General features: G+C 46.9%; 3 protein-coding genes across 6 annotated transcripts in view; 2 read left to right on the forward strand and 1 right to left on the reverse strand.

Moving 5' to 3' along the window:
- Positions 1-1,182: 1,182 nt before the first annotated feature.
- On the reverse strand, positions 1,183-6,325 carry LOC129127542 (oxidative stress-responsive serine-rich protein 1-like). 2 transcript variants are annotated; one of them, XM_054644237.2, is made up of 4 exons: positions 6,193-6,325; positions 5,182-5,302; positions 3,447-3,557; positions 1,183-2,798 (listed from the first exon to the last, which is right to left on the reverse strand). In XM_054644237.2, the coding sequence occupies exons 2-4, from the start codon at positions 5,256-5,258 to the stop codon at positions 2,123-2,125; spliced, it is 864 nt and encodes a 287-aa protein (XP_054500212.1). In that variant the 5' UTR covers positions 5,259-5,302; positions 6,193-6,325; the 3' UTR covers positions 1,183-2,122. The 2 variants fall into 2 exon arrangements, with proteins under 2 accessions (XP_054500212.1, XP_054500214.1); XM_054644239.2 differs by lacking the exon at positions 6,193-6,325 and adding an exon at positions 5,918-6,181.
- On the forward strand, positions 6,236-12,232 carry LOC129127531 (oxidative stress-responsive serine-rich protein 1). 3 transcript variants are annotated; one of them, XM_077187270.1, is made up of 4 exons: positions 6,236-6,354; positions 8,647-8,760; positions 10,574-10,687; positions 11,423-12,232. In XM_077187270.1, the coding sequence occupies exons 2-4, from the start codon at positions 8,681-8,683 to the stop codon at positions 12,108-12,110; spliced, it is 882 nt and encodes a 293-aa protein (XP_077043385.1). In that variant the 5' UTR covers positions 6,236-6,354; positions 8,647-8,680; the 3' UTR covers positions 12,111-12,232. The 3 variants fall into 3 exon arrangements, with proteins under 3 accessions (XP_077043385.1, XP_054500195.2, XP_054500194.2); XM_054644220.2 differs by having other exon boundaries at positions 6,242-6,354; positions 8,644-8,760; XM_054644219.2 differs by lacking the exon at positions 6,236-6,354 and adding an exon at positions 6,379-6,881 and having other exon boundaries at positions 8,644-8,760.
- A 3,360-nt stretch (positions 12,233-15,592) lies between these two features.
- JPH2 (junctophilin 2) overlaps positions 15,593-18,071 on the forward strand; it is a 31,647-nt gene continuing 29,168 nt past the window's right edge. Inside the window, exon 1 of the mRNA XM_054644581.2 lies at positions 15,593-16,282. Coding sequence (XP_054500556.1) covers positions 15,904-16,282 — 379 coding nt within the window. The 5' untranslated portion in view covers positions 15,593-15,903. The remainder of the gene's footprint in view (positions 16,283-18,071) is intronic.

Below are 18,071 nucleotides of genomic sequence, written 5' to 3' on the forward strand. Positions count from 1 at the left end.
CTCAGACCCTGCTCTCAGGCTGTTCCCTCCCACCTGCTGTTCTGGCAACTGAAATTCATTTCTCATCCCTCAGTTTCAGGTTATACCTTGGACTAGTTTAACCTCCACGATTTCCCCAATTCTCCCTGGACACAGCAGGTGTGTGGCACATTGTCCTGCTCCACAGCTGAAAACGTGCCCTCCAACGCTGCTCATCCATACTGGGTTTATGTAACACCAGCCCAGACACTTCCCAGGGTTCTGCACACTTTATTCAAAACTGCCCCAAGGTGACCTTGAGCAGGCTGCCACTCCACATTTCTACAGAAGGGCCTTGCTATGCCCCTTCATTAGGCTCCAGATGCAGAAAGGAGTGGGGACAACCAATACCAGGCTTAAATAAGAATTTTTGTGCACGTGGAAGAGCTGTGCCTCAGCTTCACACACATGGACTCTGGATCAGGGGAAACAACCCTCTGTCTAGCAACAATTCCCATGGTGTTAAAGAGGGCACAGAACCAAAACATGAATAAAAATAGGAGCAGATACCCTCTGCTGAAGCAGAAACACCCTCCAAAAAATAGCAGCAGCAAAGATAGCTGGTACTAAATATTTATGTTTACAAGCAAAGTACATATGATACCAGATTTTCTGTAGGGAGAAAGAAGGGAAAGTGGAGAAAACCCAGAGTGTGTGTGGGTATTGCAGGATGGAGCTGGAAGAGGGAGGTGACAGGAGGAAATGTAGAAATCAGTTACATTTAACTTGAGTAAGAGCAAATACTGCATGCTAAATATATGCATGAAAACTAAGAGCAAAATGAGTTTTATTTGTATTCTTATGGTTTTTGATTTATTTGGATTTTAAATCTCAGCTTCCTGGACTTGTAAATTTTTGGGATGGTGAGAAGAAAATCTACAGTGATTATCATCTAGAATGTCTGAGCCTTCTCCAGCACAGAATACAAAGCCAACTGTCTGCATCTGCTCTTCATCTATTTTTACACAACTGCTTGTGACTCCTTGGCTTGCTGACCACTTATTTTTCAGCATGTAAGTAAAAATTACAGTACTTTACTCAGACATGGTTGTTGAGCATGTACAGCTGACACTGAAACCAGAGTTTTATTAGGTTTTTTTTTTTTAACTAAAAAGGTCTTGAGGGAAGAGGAATATGTGCCAAATTATCCAGACTTTAGGTTGCTGGGTTTTGACAAACATTTATTAATGCAAGTCTCGGCAACAGAATTTTTTATTGCAGTTATTTTCAACCAGCAGGAATGTCATAGCTCTACAGCACAAAGCCAGGATGACACACATCTTGTTCACCCCCTTTCCACACCACTTTGTGTATCAGATGTGCTCAGAAATAATCCTGTATAGACGGTTCCACCCTCTCCACTTCTGAGACTGCACAGCCCAAAAAACCTGGTAGCCTGCTCCACTCCCCCCTAAATTATTCCATCTGTAAAGCACAAATAACAAAATATATTTTTACTTCTAAGAGCTTCACTTATCTGCAGAAAAATAGAACTGCTTAAGAGTGAGCGATTTAGATTAAGGAGGGTCCAAGTACACGCGCTCTGGACCTCCCAAAAAAATTGTAAGGAAGAAGCATTCACAACTTGATCCAACTAAAAAAGGAGCCAGCCAGTGTTCAAGGAAAGGAGATTCATCCTATCCAAAATGCTGAATGTCTTCTCATCCTTCTCTCTAGAGCAGGATAAAGAAGATGGAGCTGTAGCTGTGAAACTTTTCTCTAAGTATGGAGATACATTAAGAATGAACATTCCAAACACATCAAAATATCAGAAAAAATAGAAGTTTTTTTGGTTTTGTTTGGTTTTTTTCCAAAACATAGTGAAAATAGCATACAGAGCTTCAATATCCACAGCACAAACCAAAAACCAAACAGAGCTCATTTGATCTAGAGTGCTTTTGTTAAGGTATTCAGAGACTTTAGTGCATTCTTTTTAGAACTAAGCTCAGAAACTATATTTAATTTTTCATTTTATTAGAAAACTAAACTGTATGAGGCAAAGAAACATTTAATCAAACACACAACAGTGAAAACATGGCACTGACAAGGCAATTAGCCCAACCATTGTATCAAACTCTGCTTCAGGATTCTCTATTGCTTACAGTCAAGTATACATCATCTCTGCCATGTGAGACATTTTCTTGGGAATATATAAGTAGTACTCCATGTATCCCGAAAGATCTTCAATAGTCACATCATCCACAAAGGCTCGAGCTTGCTCAGAACAAGACCTGGGAGAGCTGGCAGAGGCTGTGCCAGAGGGAGATCTGTTCTGGAGGGAGTGGGCATGGACTCCCAGGACAGCCCTCTCGCACTCGGACAGGACGCTGCGCAGGCCGGAGAAGGAGTACACCTGCATGGTGCGCCACTGCTGGCACTGGCACTTCCTGTCCCTGCAGGGGCACTGCCTGCCCTTGCTGAGCATGGATAAGGACTGGAAATCTGAGGTTTGCAAGCTGTTCTCAAAGGATGAGGAGAGAGCAGGGCAGTTCTCCCCCAGCTGTTGCAAAGGTTCTTCGGCGGTGAAAGCTTCCAATGGTTCAGTTCTGTCGTTACTGGCCTCAAGGTGAGAATCCTGCCCGTCCTTCGTACCATGTTCTGCTGGGACAAAAACATCTGAGCTGATGACACCCTTGGAAGTGTCTGCCTGGGGTTTGTGTTTCAGCTGGCTGTTGGCTTTCATGTTGCAATAGGTGAACTTGGGAGGGTGCAGGACCGGAGACTTGGAGCGCCGGCGCCGCGGGACCCTCGCTGATCCTCGGGAGGGCTTTCTCACACACCTGCAGGGTTCAACAGGTGAGCAAGTGGGTAACTCCAGAATCTACACTACAGCTCAGGAAGCTCTAAAATGTGATTAAAAACATTTCACAAGGTTATTTTTCTGTTTAGAAGTACCAGATGACTGGACACTTACAATCTCTGACACAAACCGTGGAGGACTCTGAAGAAATTCGGGTTCCCCCAAAGGAAAGTTACATACAAGGAACCCTTACTCAAGGTGCTTCCCCCCAGCTCTTCTTACTCAAGGTGCTTCCCCCCAAGTCTTCTGCCTTAAGCAAATGATACTCTGTCATCCCAAATTGAACTGTAGTGCAGAACCTGGGTCAGTTGGAGCTGCTGGCAGAGTCACACTGAATATCCAGGTACTTCAAAAGCAATAAAAGAACCCAAGAGTGAGGTGAGAGGGGGTTGCAAAAGTTTAAGACTTGCAGAAAAGTATTATTGATGATACCAACAGGAAAGAAAGTTTTGGGAACCCTCTCTCAGAGAAGATGCAATATTGTTTTTAAAGACTTTGATGAAATCAAAGAACAACATATCAGTTATGGAAACATTTTGTGATAGAAAGGAAAGATATCTTGAAGCAACTAATTAACAACAAGTGGCAGTGAAAGCAGCCTGTAACTGTTGAATGTGTCATGTTTTACCCATGCCATGCCTCCTTGGAGCTGACAGGCTGCTGCTTGGCTCCATCCATGGCTGCTCTTGTCGCTGTTCTGAGAATGGTCCCGTCACCCACGGACAGAGCTGCAATACATCTGGGTAAAAAGGGAAATGCCACATCACACAAATGCCTGAACACACGGCTCCAGAGGCCCACATCCAGCCTCTGTGCTTTGGATGCTCAGCTAAGCCCATCAAATTTGCTACCTCTGTAGTCAGTGGGTAGAAACAGAGCCTTAGAGAGATTTATACAACCCCTCTTACTATACTGGCCTGGTCAAGTGCCTAAAGATAGGTGAGATGAAATAAAAGGCAGCCAAAATGCCCAGAGGTTGATGTCATGCCCTATTTGTACCAAAATGACACTTTAAAGGAATGTAAACTCGGGTTCCAAACATTCTTGTCAGACAATAGTCATTAAAGACAGTCTCCTACTCTGAAATGCAAAGCCAGGCACCTGGAGCAGCAGGCTGAGGGGGAGTTGGTGGAGAAGTGGAGGAGGTACAACAGGCAAGGACAGATTACTGATTTATTTAGTTCTCATTAAATTTTTGAGATAAGCATGGAATGAAAAAAGCATCTGACCCTAGAGGTCTAGATGACAAACATAAATGCCTCAGCACATGAATCTCTATTTATAATTATGATGGCTGCAGGTGTGATTTGGAACACAGGAAATTTTAAGAAATGAGGCTGAAATTCAGCAAAGAGCCCAAATACTCTGCCCAAAGTTGATCTTAACGGATTAGTCACAAGATTTGAGCTGTTCACAACACATGCCTGCAAAACAAGATCTTTTTATGCCTAAGATGTCATCAGGAATCAACCAGAAGCCCACACAGTCTGCCAGTGGTACTACATCAGAAGTGTTATGATTAATAACCATAGTTCCTTGATAGAGAACAGCTATTTTTTTCCACATTGCTCAGAAGACATCCTGAAGTAGAGGGAATGAGGAGCAAAGCAAAATATATTTCCCCATGCAGAGGAAGTCCTGAATTCACAGTGTTGATGGCTGTGGGGATGAATTCACAAGGCAACACTGTCAACACATAACTTCCTCTTGTGTTTGTAAATTCCTAAAAGACTTCAAATGAACTGTCTCAGAGTGTCAGACAGCATAATTTTATCAGCTCTTACACTACATATTATCAGCACACACAGTATCTTACTGAGTAAGTTTTTATAGTAAGAATGTTTGCAAATTCCACAAAATCCCCTGAAATCAGAAATGCTTAGAGTTCATATTTAGCCTGGCCCTTCCCAGTGACACTGGGCTCCCCAGCACACTCTGAGGTGTTGGTGCTGCTGTCCAGACACTTTCCAAACAAAATTCTCTGCACTAAATAAAGGCTTATAATGTGGCTGCAGACACCAGTGTTTACAGGGACAGACAAACAAATTCTGTGTCACACCAGGTGACCACAGTGACGACAGTTAAAAGTGGGTTCACTGCTTTAGGTGAGTTTTTTCATGTTTCCATGCAGTCACTGTGTGATTTCAGTTGGATATTAGTCAAAATTACTCTGTAATAAACTATTGCTTTGCATATTAGACAGTTATAATGACTGTATTTCATCTGAAGGGATGCAGTTCAGAGAGAGCAAAGAACCTTTCACCAAATGACTTTTTCTTTTTGAAATGTAAAATAATAGAAAAAAATACAAATATGTAATAAAAACCTGACAAATTACATTGCCTTTTTTGCTGCTCACTTACCCTGCTGCATCCACCCTCAGCTTTTTGAATGCTGTTTGTAGACTCTCCTCCTCTTCATCTTTAGCTTCCAAGTCCATTGATGTGCTCTCAGTGGGTAACCAACCGTGCCATATAGAATAAACTGAAACACAGATATTGGGATTTGATACAGAGATCTGAACACAGAGGCTCTGTACAAAACTGACTGACACCGTGATGGGTGCTCATTCTTCTGTGGGCAATGTCACTGACCAGACCCACTCTGGGCTTTACACTGGGAACTCCAAAGTCTGAGTTTTTCAGAATAAGCACAGCCTGTGTTAAAAATATCAAAGAGTCTTCTTATCAATGGATGAATACAGATGCTGGCAACCTGTGTAACTGAGCTGTGAGCATGGCACTTGCAGCAGAGCTTCAGAAAGGTTTCAGGAGTCACAGAATGGTTTAGGATGTCAGGGATCCCTGCAGGTCCCGCTCTCTTGCTCAGGCAGGGCCACCCCACGCTGGTTTCCCAGGACCACGTCCAGGTCGCCTTTGAATAACCCCAAGGAGAAAGACTCCAGAGCCTCCCTGGACAGCGTGTGGTCAGCCACCCTCAGGGAAAAGCTTTTCCTTACGTTCAGACAGCGTTTCATTGTGTGCCCATGGTGCCCGGTCCGGTCCGCAGGCAGCACCGAGCAAAGCCCGGCTGTACCCTCTGTGCCCACCCTTCAGGCATCTCCCACTCTGCTGAGATCCCTCCCGAGCCCTGTCTCACCGCCAGCAGCGCGGGGCCGGCTGGGCACTGCCCGGCGTGACAGCCCCGCTGGCACGGGCAAGGGGCCGGGACCGGCGCCAGGCCCGAGCCAGGCCCGCGCTGCCCGTGCCCGCCGGAGCCTCCATAGCCGCCCAGCGCGGGCCCCGCTCCGCCCCCTGCCCCGGGGCCTCCCCTCGCCGCCCCGCCAGGAAGACCCGCGGCAGCCCCCCCGTTCCGCTCCGCTCCGTTCCGCTCGGCTCCGCTCGCGGGGCGGCCGGGCCGGGGCCGCCACTCACCCTCACCCACCGCCGCCTGCCCGGGGCGCGCAGCACAACAGGACGTGACGTCACCGCCCGCGGGGGCGCGCCCGGCCCCGCCCGCCCCGCCGGGAGCGCGTGCGCGAGCGGCGGCGGTTCCGGGGGGCGGCGGGAGGCGGCGGGTCCGGCCCGCGGAGCGCGGTGAGTGCCGCTCCCGTCCCTGTGTCCATCCTCATCCCCATCCCCTCCGCGTCCTCATCCCACTCCCCTGCGCGGGTCCCCCTTGCTCCCCCTGAGCGCCGGTGAGCGCCGTCCGGTCCCCGCGGCGAGACCTTCCCGCGCGGTTCCCGCCGCCGCCGGTCCCCTCGTGAGGGCGGAGGGCGCCGGGGGAGCCGCGCCGGGCGCGGGCCGGTGCTGAGTCACGGCCCAGGGGTAGCGGCGGGGGCTGCTGGGGCTCCCCGGAGTGCGGGCGGGAAGGGCTGGGGATGGAGCTCCGGGCGGTTCAAAATACAGAATGAAAAAATAGAAAATAGAAAATAGAAATGAAACATACACAAGTGGCTGTCCCGCGGCCCGTGTGCTGCCCCTGGGCCTTGGCCCGGGGTGTGTCCGTCCGTGCCCGTGGTAACCCGCGGGGGATGGAGGTGCCCGAGCCTTGTCCCTGCGCTCGGTGGGCTGGTAGTGCGGTGGTACTGGGAAACAGCCGAAAATCGAATGGAAAAGGAAAGGTGCGTGTTTTCCTGGGAGGTAAAAAACAGTAAGTTTTCAGTGTGTTTTTTGACACGGTAAAGTTTGACTGGTTTTCACAGTAACTGATTTTTTTTTTTTTTTTTATGTGTGTGTGCTCGTTGCCTGGTGGATTTAAAATACTTAAGCTCATACTTTGTTATCGTTCAGTGAGACTTCTATTTAAATAAATTCTGCATTGTTTTGAGGGTTTGCCGTGTTGGTGATGAAGGGCAGCACGATAAAATATTTAGTCTAAAATCTGGTACTCTATTGTGAGTAATGTACAGTGATTTTAAAACTTTCATCCTTCTGCTAAGGCTGTAATACAGGAATTTGCTGTTAAAAACACCCAAACTTATGTAGCCTGATTGTTTTTAATTTCAAAGAATCATCTGAGGATGACTTGGGGGCCAAGGAATAAAAGTGAAGTAGAGACCATCTGTTTCACCAGGGCAGTAATATTTGGCTAAGAGAAAATATGCAATAGTAACTTGTTCAGATGAGCATCATGTTGTTAGTGTTTGAGCTTCTTCCTCTCCTGTTTACTCCCTGTCTGACTCATGGGACACCATGTGCCTTGAAATTGTTATGCTGCATTATCCTTGTGTGTGTGTGTCATAATAGCTGTGTGCAATCCAGGCAGAATCACAGCACTGAGAGCAGCCAGAGCAGCAGTGGGGAGGGAGAGCTGCCACCTCCAACTGCAATGAGAGGGAGCAGAGATTTCCCCCATCCCTCTGCATGAGTAACTGAGCTGCAGAGCTTCTGACAAAAAAGATCTCAGTGAAGAGAGAGTTCTTTTCCTTGCTACAAAAAAAACCCCTTGTGCAGGGCTTTGCACTTCCTTTTGCTGGAGCTCATGAGGTTCCTGTTGAGGTCCCACTGGTGTTTCAGCCATTCATCCCAGTTTGGTGGCATCAGCAGGCGTGGTGAGGGTCCCCTGCCACAGCACCCAGGTCATTAATGAAGGACTGGACAGTCTGTCCCTGGGGTACACCACTGGGCCTGACCTCCAGCAAACCCAAAGAGCATCACATTTAGAAAGATTTGAGGTCCTTTGTAGCTAGACTAAATGATGGCCAGGGTAGATTAAAAAAAAACAGCCTTTTTTTTTTTTTCCAATTTAAAGCAAGGCTTTCAATTTGCTTTTTGTATTTGTTTGCAGTTGTACTTTTTCACAAGCTGATACTGGTAAATTTTAACAACTACTTGTAACTATAATACCATGTTCTGATAGGACTGTGTAGCTGTTGCTGGGACCTAGACATAAGGTCAAAAAGTTTTGTTTGGCTTAAAACTTATCTTGTTTTTTTTAAAAAAATCTCTTGGTTTGGGTTTTTTTAAGTGTATGTGTAACACTGGATCCCAAATTTGGAAAGAAGAGTTGTAGAAGGTTGACTGTTTCTAATAGTGTTGTTCCTTCTCACTTTCACCTCTTCTACAATTATTCTGATATCACTGTAAGACAGAAGGAAGAGTCTGGTTGGGCTGTAATGTATGTGCAAGATGCTGTTGACACTAAATTTGACTTTGAATTGTTAATTCACCTGCAGTTGTACAAGAGACTGTTCATTTCATTCTTGGGTACCATAAAGCTTGTTCTGAGTCAGCTCTCAAAAATGTGCTACTAGAATGACCTCAGCTTTGTGTGCTCAGTGTGCTATTTTGAGTTTATTTTCACGTATTATGGTGCTGCTGGGCAGCTAATGTTTTTAACAAGGATTTGGCCCTTATTTTCATGTATCTTTTTTCTGATTGTAGCAGTACATGGTAATTCCATCACCTCCTGGCCATCCCAATGATGAAATCAGAAGCTAAGGATGGAGAAGAGGAAAGCCTGCAGACAGCATTCAAAAAGCTGAGGGTTGACACAGCTGGGTGAGTAACAGCACAGGAAGGGACAGACATAACATCTTACAAATGGACTCCAAGGGAACACCCTTGCTGTGAAATTTGAGGGAATGAGGTAATTGCAGAAGGTTAGGCAAAGAAAGCTTTCATTGTAGTTAAACAGACTGAAATAAATTCACTCCCTGCAGACTGCACTTCTTAAGGAATTGTAAATTGTTTGATTGCTGTCAGCTTGCAGCAGGTTTGAAAGAAACCTCACAATCATGATCAGCTCACAATGGGCTTGAAATGAATTTTGGCATGAATCTGGCTGCCAGAGGTTACCAGTGCTAGAGTCCATAGGACTAGAACTCTGCTGTTGAATTTGGCATATTATTCTCATGACAGGCCTTCAGAACCATGGTAAAGTCACATCTTTTCCCAGGAGAGAAACTTTCTTTCCATGTCAGTAAGGGAGAGATAGTTAGATTCAGTGCACAATTCCCACACAAACTATTTTCATTGCTGTCACAAAATTTCTATTAATAACCAGAATGACTAAATGGGAAAGAATGCTTTTTGTGTTGCCTTGGTTTGTGGAGATCTGTCACATGGCACTTACCTTCACTGTCCCAGGTGGCAGAACACAAGCACCACATGTCTTCTGTTGGTAATGATAATTTTTACCTGAAATTAATTAAAGGAAGGCTTCCATTTAATGTTTTTTTCTGCTGACAAATGTGCACCATTGTATATTACCTGTAGAATCTGGGATCCCATAAGCTGTTGTCAGTGATGCAATTACACTGTCACTGAAATGAAAGGGCAGGTAAGGCAGCATCAACATGGTAACTAGAATTAGCACAGAACTGAGATTGTGAGTAGATGGGCTTCTAAAGTTATCTTTTGTTTAAGTCATTAAACTCATTAGTAATGAATTACCTCTAATTTCTTCAGTATCTCTAGTACCATCCTCCAGCTGGGCATATTTGTTTACTTTGGAGGTTTTACTGGTGCCTTTTGATCCTATGTTCTGTATTCATTGTCCTTTAAATGGAAATTAGTTTGATTAATAGTTTGGATTCTCTTAACCCCATCCTAGATCAGTGTGTGGGGACTTAATTTCCCTTTTCAGGGAATCCATCCTGTTTACAAACTGATTTAGCATAGGATTTGGAAAATAATTTTCTTGGGACTTCCAGTGTAATATGTGACGTCACAGCTTGAAAGAATTGTTCTGGGATTATTGTGAGTCCTTCAAAATGGGAGTGTGGAGTGAATTCATAGCACCAGAAAATTTACTAAATGTGCTAGGGCCCCTGCCTTGAATAGAAACTGAAGGACTGACACAACTCTGTGGCTCAAATGATTCAACTTGCAGGAGTATGAAGAGTTTTAGCTTATGTTGACAGGCTATGTTAGACAGAGGCTTAAGTGTTCTTCAGCTAAACAAAGTCTATTTATGTCCAAAGAACATTTATTTTTAGGAAAGAATGGCTTTTTGTCTCTGGAAAAAGAGCCGTGTTTCTTCAGTGGTGGTGTTGCTGCCTTCCCCTGTCCTGGGAAGCTGAGATTTGGCCATTGTGTGTGTTTGTCACTGACACGTGGGGCTGGCTCTGCGGTGCTGAACGGCATCCCTCGGTCAAAGGGTCTGTTACACAGACCTTGGCATGGGAGTGTGTCAACACTCATCCTTCAGCACTCATCCTTCTGATGTGGGTCTTTGTGGGCAGGTCTTTGAAGATGTATTCTAAATGGTTTGGAGCACTATTTTCTGGCAGAAAAGGTGGACAAGGGTTTATTTTCATATTCGTAATGCTAACCAGAGCAGGCTGTTAACTCTTCATTCTGTCTCTCACAGATGTACCACTTCTCTCTCTGTGGGTGATGGGACAAGTCCCAGAGCAATAGTTAGAACAGTGGCAGATGAAACCAAACCTAAGAATGTGTGTGCTTCTAAGGAAACCTGGCATGGGTAAGAGAAGCTTGGGATTATCAGACTATTTCAAATGATACTGCATTGAAAAGGAGTACTAAGTAGACAGTTTCTAGTTGGTGTCCCTCTAAACAAGAGACCTGAATTGTCTTTACCAGAGAACTTTATAAAATACAGCAGCTTTTTGTCTTCATATATGACTGCTGTTCTTTACAGTTATGTGAAGTGAAAGGAAATGCTGGTCACCTGTAGGTGGCTAAACGTTGTAGATATTTCTCAATGCAAATGTGAGCTGCTGGTTTTGAATCATGAATGCATCTCTTTCAATCATTGTTTGACAATGCAGAAGCTGTCATTGTGCCTTGGGAACTAGATTAACAAAAATAATTGGTTTCTAGAGTATGTCTGCAGAACTTCATGCTCATCTGAAGCAAAACCATCCTTTGCCCTTGATTCATTAGTTTTGTGCTCTTGTCTTGTGCTTTGTCCTTCTTTTAGTGATTCTTTTGTCATGTCTCACAAGCTTTACTCATTTTTTGACCTTTAAAGCCCACTCTCTGAGATGCATTTCCATGATGTTGCTTTTATATTTTATACAACTGCTTGTCTAGAACTGAGTCAAATTCCAAGACAGCAGATTACCCTGAGCAAATACTCCAAACCTAAAGCTTCTGCATGCAATATAAATACAGGAGAGATTTTGCCCAGTGTTACTTATAACCCAACAATAATATTTTGGTGAATCTTCATTCCTTTTGTGCCTTTTCCTGGCAGGTCTGTAAAGAAGCCCTCGAGAGGAGTTGTGAGAACCCAGCGTCGCAGGCGTTCCAAGTCTCCAATTCTTCACCCTCCAAAGTTTATCCACTGCAGCACAAAATCACATTCCACATGCAGCCAGCTGGTGCAGAAGAGCCAGGCTGATGCCCAGGAGGACAGCAGTGGGTTTGGGGTGCCAGTCCCAAAGGAAGCTTGTGCACATGAACACTGCAGTGTCACTCCAGACGTTGGCCACAAGGGAGCTGATGAACCTTTGGGAGTTCCTGTTGCACGGCTGACATCAGAGAACACACAGGAGAACTCTTCAGCTGCAGCTTCTCCAGCATCCAAAACAAGCCTAAAGACTACAGAGCTTTCTGACTTCCAGTCTGTGTCCAAGCTGAACACGAGTGAGCCGTGTGCATGTGCAGGTAAAGCCTGCCAGTGCAAACTGTGGCAAGATATGGAAGTGTACAAATTCTCTGGCTTGCAGAACACCCTCCCTCTGGCACCTGATAGAACGGTTTGTGAGGATCACTCCCAGCCCTTGCCATCAAGAACTCCCTCAAGTTCCCCACGCTCTTGCTCTGAGCAAGCCAGGGCCTTTGTGGATGATGTGACAATTGAAGATCTTTCAGGGTACATGGAGTATTACTTGTATATTCCAAAGAAAATGTCTCACATGGCAGAGATGATGTACACCTGACAGCAAGCAGCACTAAAACCAGAAGGGTGGCTGGTTGAAATCTGCCCTCAGGCACATCATGTGAATATGCAACCCACTCCCTGCTCACTGTGCTTGCAATAAAAACACTTCTTTGCATCTCAGCTGATGTTGATTATTTAAGCTGGACAAACAGTTTAGTTTCAGCATTATAATTTAAGCTTGGAATAGATAATGTGGTAAATGAAGTTAGAGTGTACCTACCCATACTTAAGAGACCCAACACTCTAATTCTACTTTGGTTCCAAAATCCTCTTTTTGCTTTGTTGGAGAGGAGTCACTAGATTGCTCAGTGATTAGAGCTCTTCTTGTGAGACACCTGGTGTCATTCAACTCCTTCAAAATCACTTTGACCTCAGGTTGTAAGACTCAGGCTTGTGGTTTTGGATGCTTGTGCCTCTGATTTTATTTCATAAAGGAGTGTGACCATCTCCTACTCTCCCCTAGGTACTTTTACTGGAAAAGTGGAAAGCAAACCTTTCACTGAATTTCTAACAGGCCTTAGAGACTTATGTGCAAGAGAAACACCCTGCATTCTTCAGGGAAGTTGCTGCTGTGGTTAACCAAAGGAAAAGGGAGGGCAAGGGCTCTGCTCACTGTATTTGTTATGGTGAGCAAACCAGAATTTGCTCATTTCAGTGGTCTTAATTCATACACTGTCTGTCACTTCTGGGTTTTTTTAGCTTCTTTTTTAGCCTGCTCTATAGGACCAAGTATTACCCTTCCTTCAGGCATTAAAACCCATAGACTGGAGTGAACAGTTGTCAGTTTTAGGGGAATCTTAAGCACTCTCTCCACTCCAGTCCTGCTAAACCATCATCACTTTAGCTGCCCTGTCCAGCTTTGCATTCTCCTGGAATTGACTGCTTCAGAAGCAGGCAGCTCTCTATACATGGTGTGCATCAGCACAGTGTCTCTTTTATGAGTGTCCAGCAAAGGAGCATCCCATCAAATATTATAACTTGTTGAAGGTAAGAAAAATTGTGCTTGGTTTGTCTTTACTATTTGTGGTACCTCAATTTTGTGAGGTGTAAGATGTGGAGATGGAATGGAGACAAACATTTTCCTGCAAAATCATTTGGTATTTCTCTTGGGGATTTTTTGCAATTTCTGTGGCAGCACCTGGTGTCTCAGAGCAAGTGGCCATGTAAGTTTACCTGTTTTGCCAGTTCTGAAATGTCACCTGCACCATGCAAAACGTATCTGTGTCCCACATCTCCTTCTGTGCTCTGCAATAGCTGCACTTCTGCCACCTGTGTTCTGAAGTCAAGGCAATTTTTTGGTGAATATTGTCTACAAAACTGGGCTACAAAGTGCAGAATGACTTTATTTCTCAAATAATTATTCTTAACTGCTCTCAAATGCAAATTCCAACCACAGCAGTGTCGTGGGGCTGAAAGTGCCTTTCAAGAGTGCACTGCTTTTAGCACTTCATTCATTAGTCACCACAGACCTGTACTGCAGGGTTTAGGATTGCACTGTCCACTGCTCAGTACTGTGCTAAAGTGGATTGAAATCCAGGAGATGTAAAAATAGTAGAAAAATGTGAGCTGGTGCTGACTGAGAAGGGATGAGCAGTGCCACTAGAGGTCAGCCCCAGGCTGGGACTGGCTGCTGCAGCAGGCTCAGTCTTCAGGGAAAATGGGAATTTTTCTGCCAAAATGAAGAAATAAGAGCAGCTCTTATTTCTTTGGTGCCTCTTATTTCTGTGTGGTGCCTTTGTGCACACAGACTGTCAGTGCTTTCTGAAGTTTGTGTGGGTTTGTTGGTGGTCAACAAAAGCTCTTTAAATGCCAAAATCTGCATAAGTTATTAATGTTTAAACAAAGTGTGCCATCAGTTCACAACTGTGCTGTGCAATTAGGAAAAGTTGCTAAGTAAATAATTACATAGTCCTGAACTTGGCATCCTCTTGGGACAGTTACGACATCTTTGGGTTTGTAAGTGCTGGAACACTGTGGAATAGTGTTTGTGCCCATGAGTTGCAGCAACCGCTGCCTTAACGCTTTCTCTTCTGTTACCACAAGTTGTTTTCAGATGTTTTGGTCTTCACAGAAACCATAAAGCAAAACCTTCTGGTTTTGCTTTGAGAAAATGTGAATTTATGGCCTTTAATCATGCAGCCAGAACCTTGAAAACTTGCCTAAGCAGTCTAAAAACTTAGTTTAAAACAACAAAAAAAATTAACTCGAGCCAATTTCAAAATCTGACTTATTTTTAAAGAAGGCTTTAGAGGGCTGGTTCTGCCAAGTGGCACTTTTGAGTCATGTTGGAGTCCGTTACCAAAGAGCTCATTCCTTCCTGTGGCTGAATAAAAGTGAAGCCCTTTGTAATTAACTTTCCAACTTGGTCCTTCTCACCTGTGCCTGCAGGTGTTCTGTGTTTATGTGCTGTCCATACACAGAGCTTCTCTCACAGTTATATATTGTGTGCTTCCTCTGTACCTTTTCTTCCTAGAAATGCCAATGTGGAGATTGAAAGTTGAAAAACTGAGTCTGAACCCACCACTGTCTGTGGCAGCTTTGCCCCAGTTTGGTGGGATTTTGGGATGTCCCCTGGAAGGGCTGGTAACTCCCCACAGCCCCTGCAGCTTCTCAGCGTGGTGGTCAGTAAGGGATGGTGATTTCTGCAAGGTCTTTCTGGGAGTGTGTTTTTAGGAGTGGGATGGGTGTGCTGGAAGAAGAGAGGGCTTGGATTAGCCTGTTAGCTGGTCTTTCAGTCCCTGTCCTCTGCCATCTATTTGATGACATTATTACACACCAGGTGTCCTGTCACTACTCCCTGTGTCTGCAGCTGTCTACCATCTTTTCCACACACAGACTGAATTAATGCTGCTGGCTGTTAAACCTACGGAAATTTGGGGATTTTGTTGTTTGGGACAGAGGGGTAAATGACTACTGCTGAACTTCTTTCACTGCCCTAAAGCAGCTCTGGAAGGTCTCTTTGGGAGTAGCAGAGGGGCTGAGTGAGCTGTTGGCTGCACTCGGTGGCGGCTGTGCTCCCACTGCCTGTTCCACCTCTGCCCAGTTACACACGGTGCGAGTGACCCGGCCCGGGTGCACCGGCCCCGCATCCCGCGGGGCTGCGGCGGAGCGGGACAGCGGCTGCCGGCCCGGGGGAGCGGCGGCCCCTTCCCAGGCTCTATTTTAAGCAGACATTTACTTTCCCAGCCTCTTCTCCGCCTGGATCCCTGCCCGGGGCGGGGGACGGCGGGGGGGGTGGGATGTGTCTCTCCCCTCCTTCATAAAAGGGCCCCGAGGCGGGGGCCGGGCTCCAGGGGGGTTATTTTTGGGAGCAGCTCCTGGGATCCGATGGCCTTGTTAGGGCAGCGCTGACCTTTCTCCCGGCGGGGGAGGAGAGCGGGACGGGACGGGGCGGGCGGCGGCGGCCGGGCGGGGGAGAGCGGCGGGCTCGGGACCCCCATCCCTGCCCCTGCCGCGGGGCTCGGGACCCCCATCCCTGCCTCTGCCGCGGGGCTCGGGACCCCCATCCCTGCCCCTGCCGCGGGGCGGCTCCCCGGGCAGCCCATGCCCGTGCCCGCGGGGCAGGTAGCGGCGCGGAGCGGCTGCCCCTACGGGGGGGCTGGAGCTCGGCCCGCCCTTCTCCCCTCCCTCTCGTCCAATTTCTCTCTCCTCCCGTGCCCCAGCCCCTCGGCCGGGCCAGGCGAGGCAGGAGCGGCCGCTCTCGGCGCCCAGCCCGTTCCCTCCGGGGATGCGGGAGCCCCGGAGCGCTGCCCCTGGGAACGCTGCCCGGCTGAGGGGCACCGGAGGGCACCATGAGCGGCGGCAGGTTTGATTTCGATGATGGAGGCGCCTATTGCGGGGGCTGGGAGGGGGGCAAAGCCCACGGGCACGGCATCTGCACCGGCCCCAAGGGCCAGGGCGAGTACTCGGGCTCCTGGAACTACGGCTTCGAGGTGGTGGGCATATACACGTGGCCCAGCGGCAACACCTACGAAGGCTACTGGTCCCAAGGCAAGAGGCACGGGCTGGGAATCGAGACCAAAGGACGGTGGGTTTACAGAGGAGAGTGGACCCATGGCTTTAAGGGACGGTACGGTGCCAGGCAGAGCATGAGCAGCGGAGCCAAGTACGAGGGTACATGGAACAATGGCCTGCAGGATGGCTACGGCACCGAGACCTACGCTGACGGAGGTAAGGGTGGCTCCAGAGGGAATGGGAGGGGGATGAACAGTGTCACACCCAGCCCGTGACAACAGAGGTTGCATCTTGGCTGATGAAGGGCTCACCTGGTCCTGTTCCCACTAGACAGACACAGTGTCCTACAATGAGCCATTGGGGCGCTTCAGTCAAGATAGGGAGCTTGGGCTGCAGCCATCTCATCCATGTGTGCGTGCCCCAGTTTTCCCAGTTGGGCACAGAATGCGCAGTCACTCTCAGTGGACGTGAGGGAGGAGCAGCAGGAGCATTGCCCCAAGCTGCCCTTAAGTGTCTGTTTAGGCAGTTAGCACCAACCAACTTGATTGTGTGTAGTCTTTGACTCCTGGTTCCACAGGGACTGGTTATTGCAGCTTCTGGCTGAACCAACCCAGAAATCCCCAGCTGGTGCAGCACGGCAGCGAGTTGTGAATGTTCTCCTGTCGGATATGAACCACCCACAGCATCCCAGCACGCCTTCCCTATGCATCAACACTGCCTGCATGCCTCTGACGGGCTGCCTGCACATCTGCTTTGCCAAAGAGTTTTGATTGAGTCTGTCTAAGCTGTTTGGAATATGTAGCCGCACATATTCCCCAAAATCCCTTTGGTTATTTGGGAGGTTTCAACCTCCGCTACTATACAGCTACACTATGTAGTCAGATATTTGTTGTGCTCTGTAAATGCTCAGTCTAATTGTGTTCTTGCATTAGTGGCAATTCTGGGGTTAGAAACATTGCAAGAATTTCTGTGCAAGTAATTTAGTAGCGCTTCAGCACTGTAATGTTCCGGGCTGCCACATTTAGGATAGCTAAATAGAGAGGGTGATTTGAAAGAAATACCCTTCAAAATATGGATCAAAATTGCATCTATATTTATCTAGGACAGGCATTGGAGTTTGTTTATAAAGCAAAATTAATATAAATCCTCAGAATGAGAAGCTTCACATTTATAGATATTAGAAAAATGGACTAATTCAAGACTGGCTTTCAGAGATATGTTTTTCGTAAATATTTCTCCATGAGTTGTGTGGGTTTGTGGCTAACTTTAAGATTGAGAATACAGTCTTGAAATTGACCCATTTTCCTTGTGCCCTTGAATGTTGTAGGTACAGACACGAACTGACACATCCCTCAAGCTCCTTAAATTTTTCCCCCTTCTGTATTGTGGCCATGGAATGGTTTAATGGGTGCAGGTTGTGTGCACAGAACCTTCACATGAGGCCATAAGAGGATTAGGTGACATGGGAGGTGTGCTCTGATGAGTAAAGAGCAGCAATCAGGTAACTGTCAGCAGCAGCTGCCATTGGGAATTTCATTCTGGAGATGTCAAGGTCTCCTGTGAATTTGCACAGTTGCTTCCTAAAATGCAAATCCTTGTAAGGGTGAAGGGCTACTGGAATTCCAGTTAATGTTCTGGGGGAGAATTTTGAGTGGTAAGACTTGACATAGGGGTTTGATTAGATATGGGACAGAAGAGTGGGAGAGATGAGCCAGTGCTGTCTCCTGCAGGGATATAGGATATCCTGCTTCTGTCAGCACAGTGCTCCCCGGGGTGTTGTCCCTCACCCAAGAACGTGCCAGCTGCTTGATCCCTGGTGCCACTGGAGCCTGGCAGTTCAGCCCTGATCCGTGGAGATGTGCCCTGCCAAGGCACTGAGCTCAGCCCCATGAGGGGTGTGCTGGGGTGCCCAGTGGCTGCTCCATGTGCTGGGTCATGACACCCTGGCTGATCTGAGCTGTTCATTCAACAAGAGCTTCTCTGATGGCACAGCAACATGGAGAAA

The sequence above is a fragment of the Agelaius phoeniceus genome, chromosome 17, assembly GCF_051311805.1.
Source record: "Agelaius phoeniceus isolate bAgePho1 chromosome 17, bAgePho1.hap1, whole genome shotgun sequence".
Lineage (NCBI taxonomy): Eukaryota > Metazoa > Chordata > Aves > Passeriformes > Icteridae > Agelaius > Agelaius phoeniceus.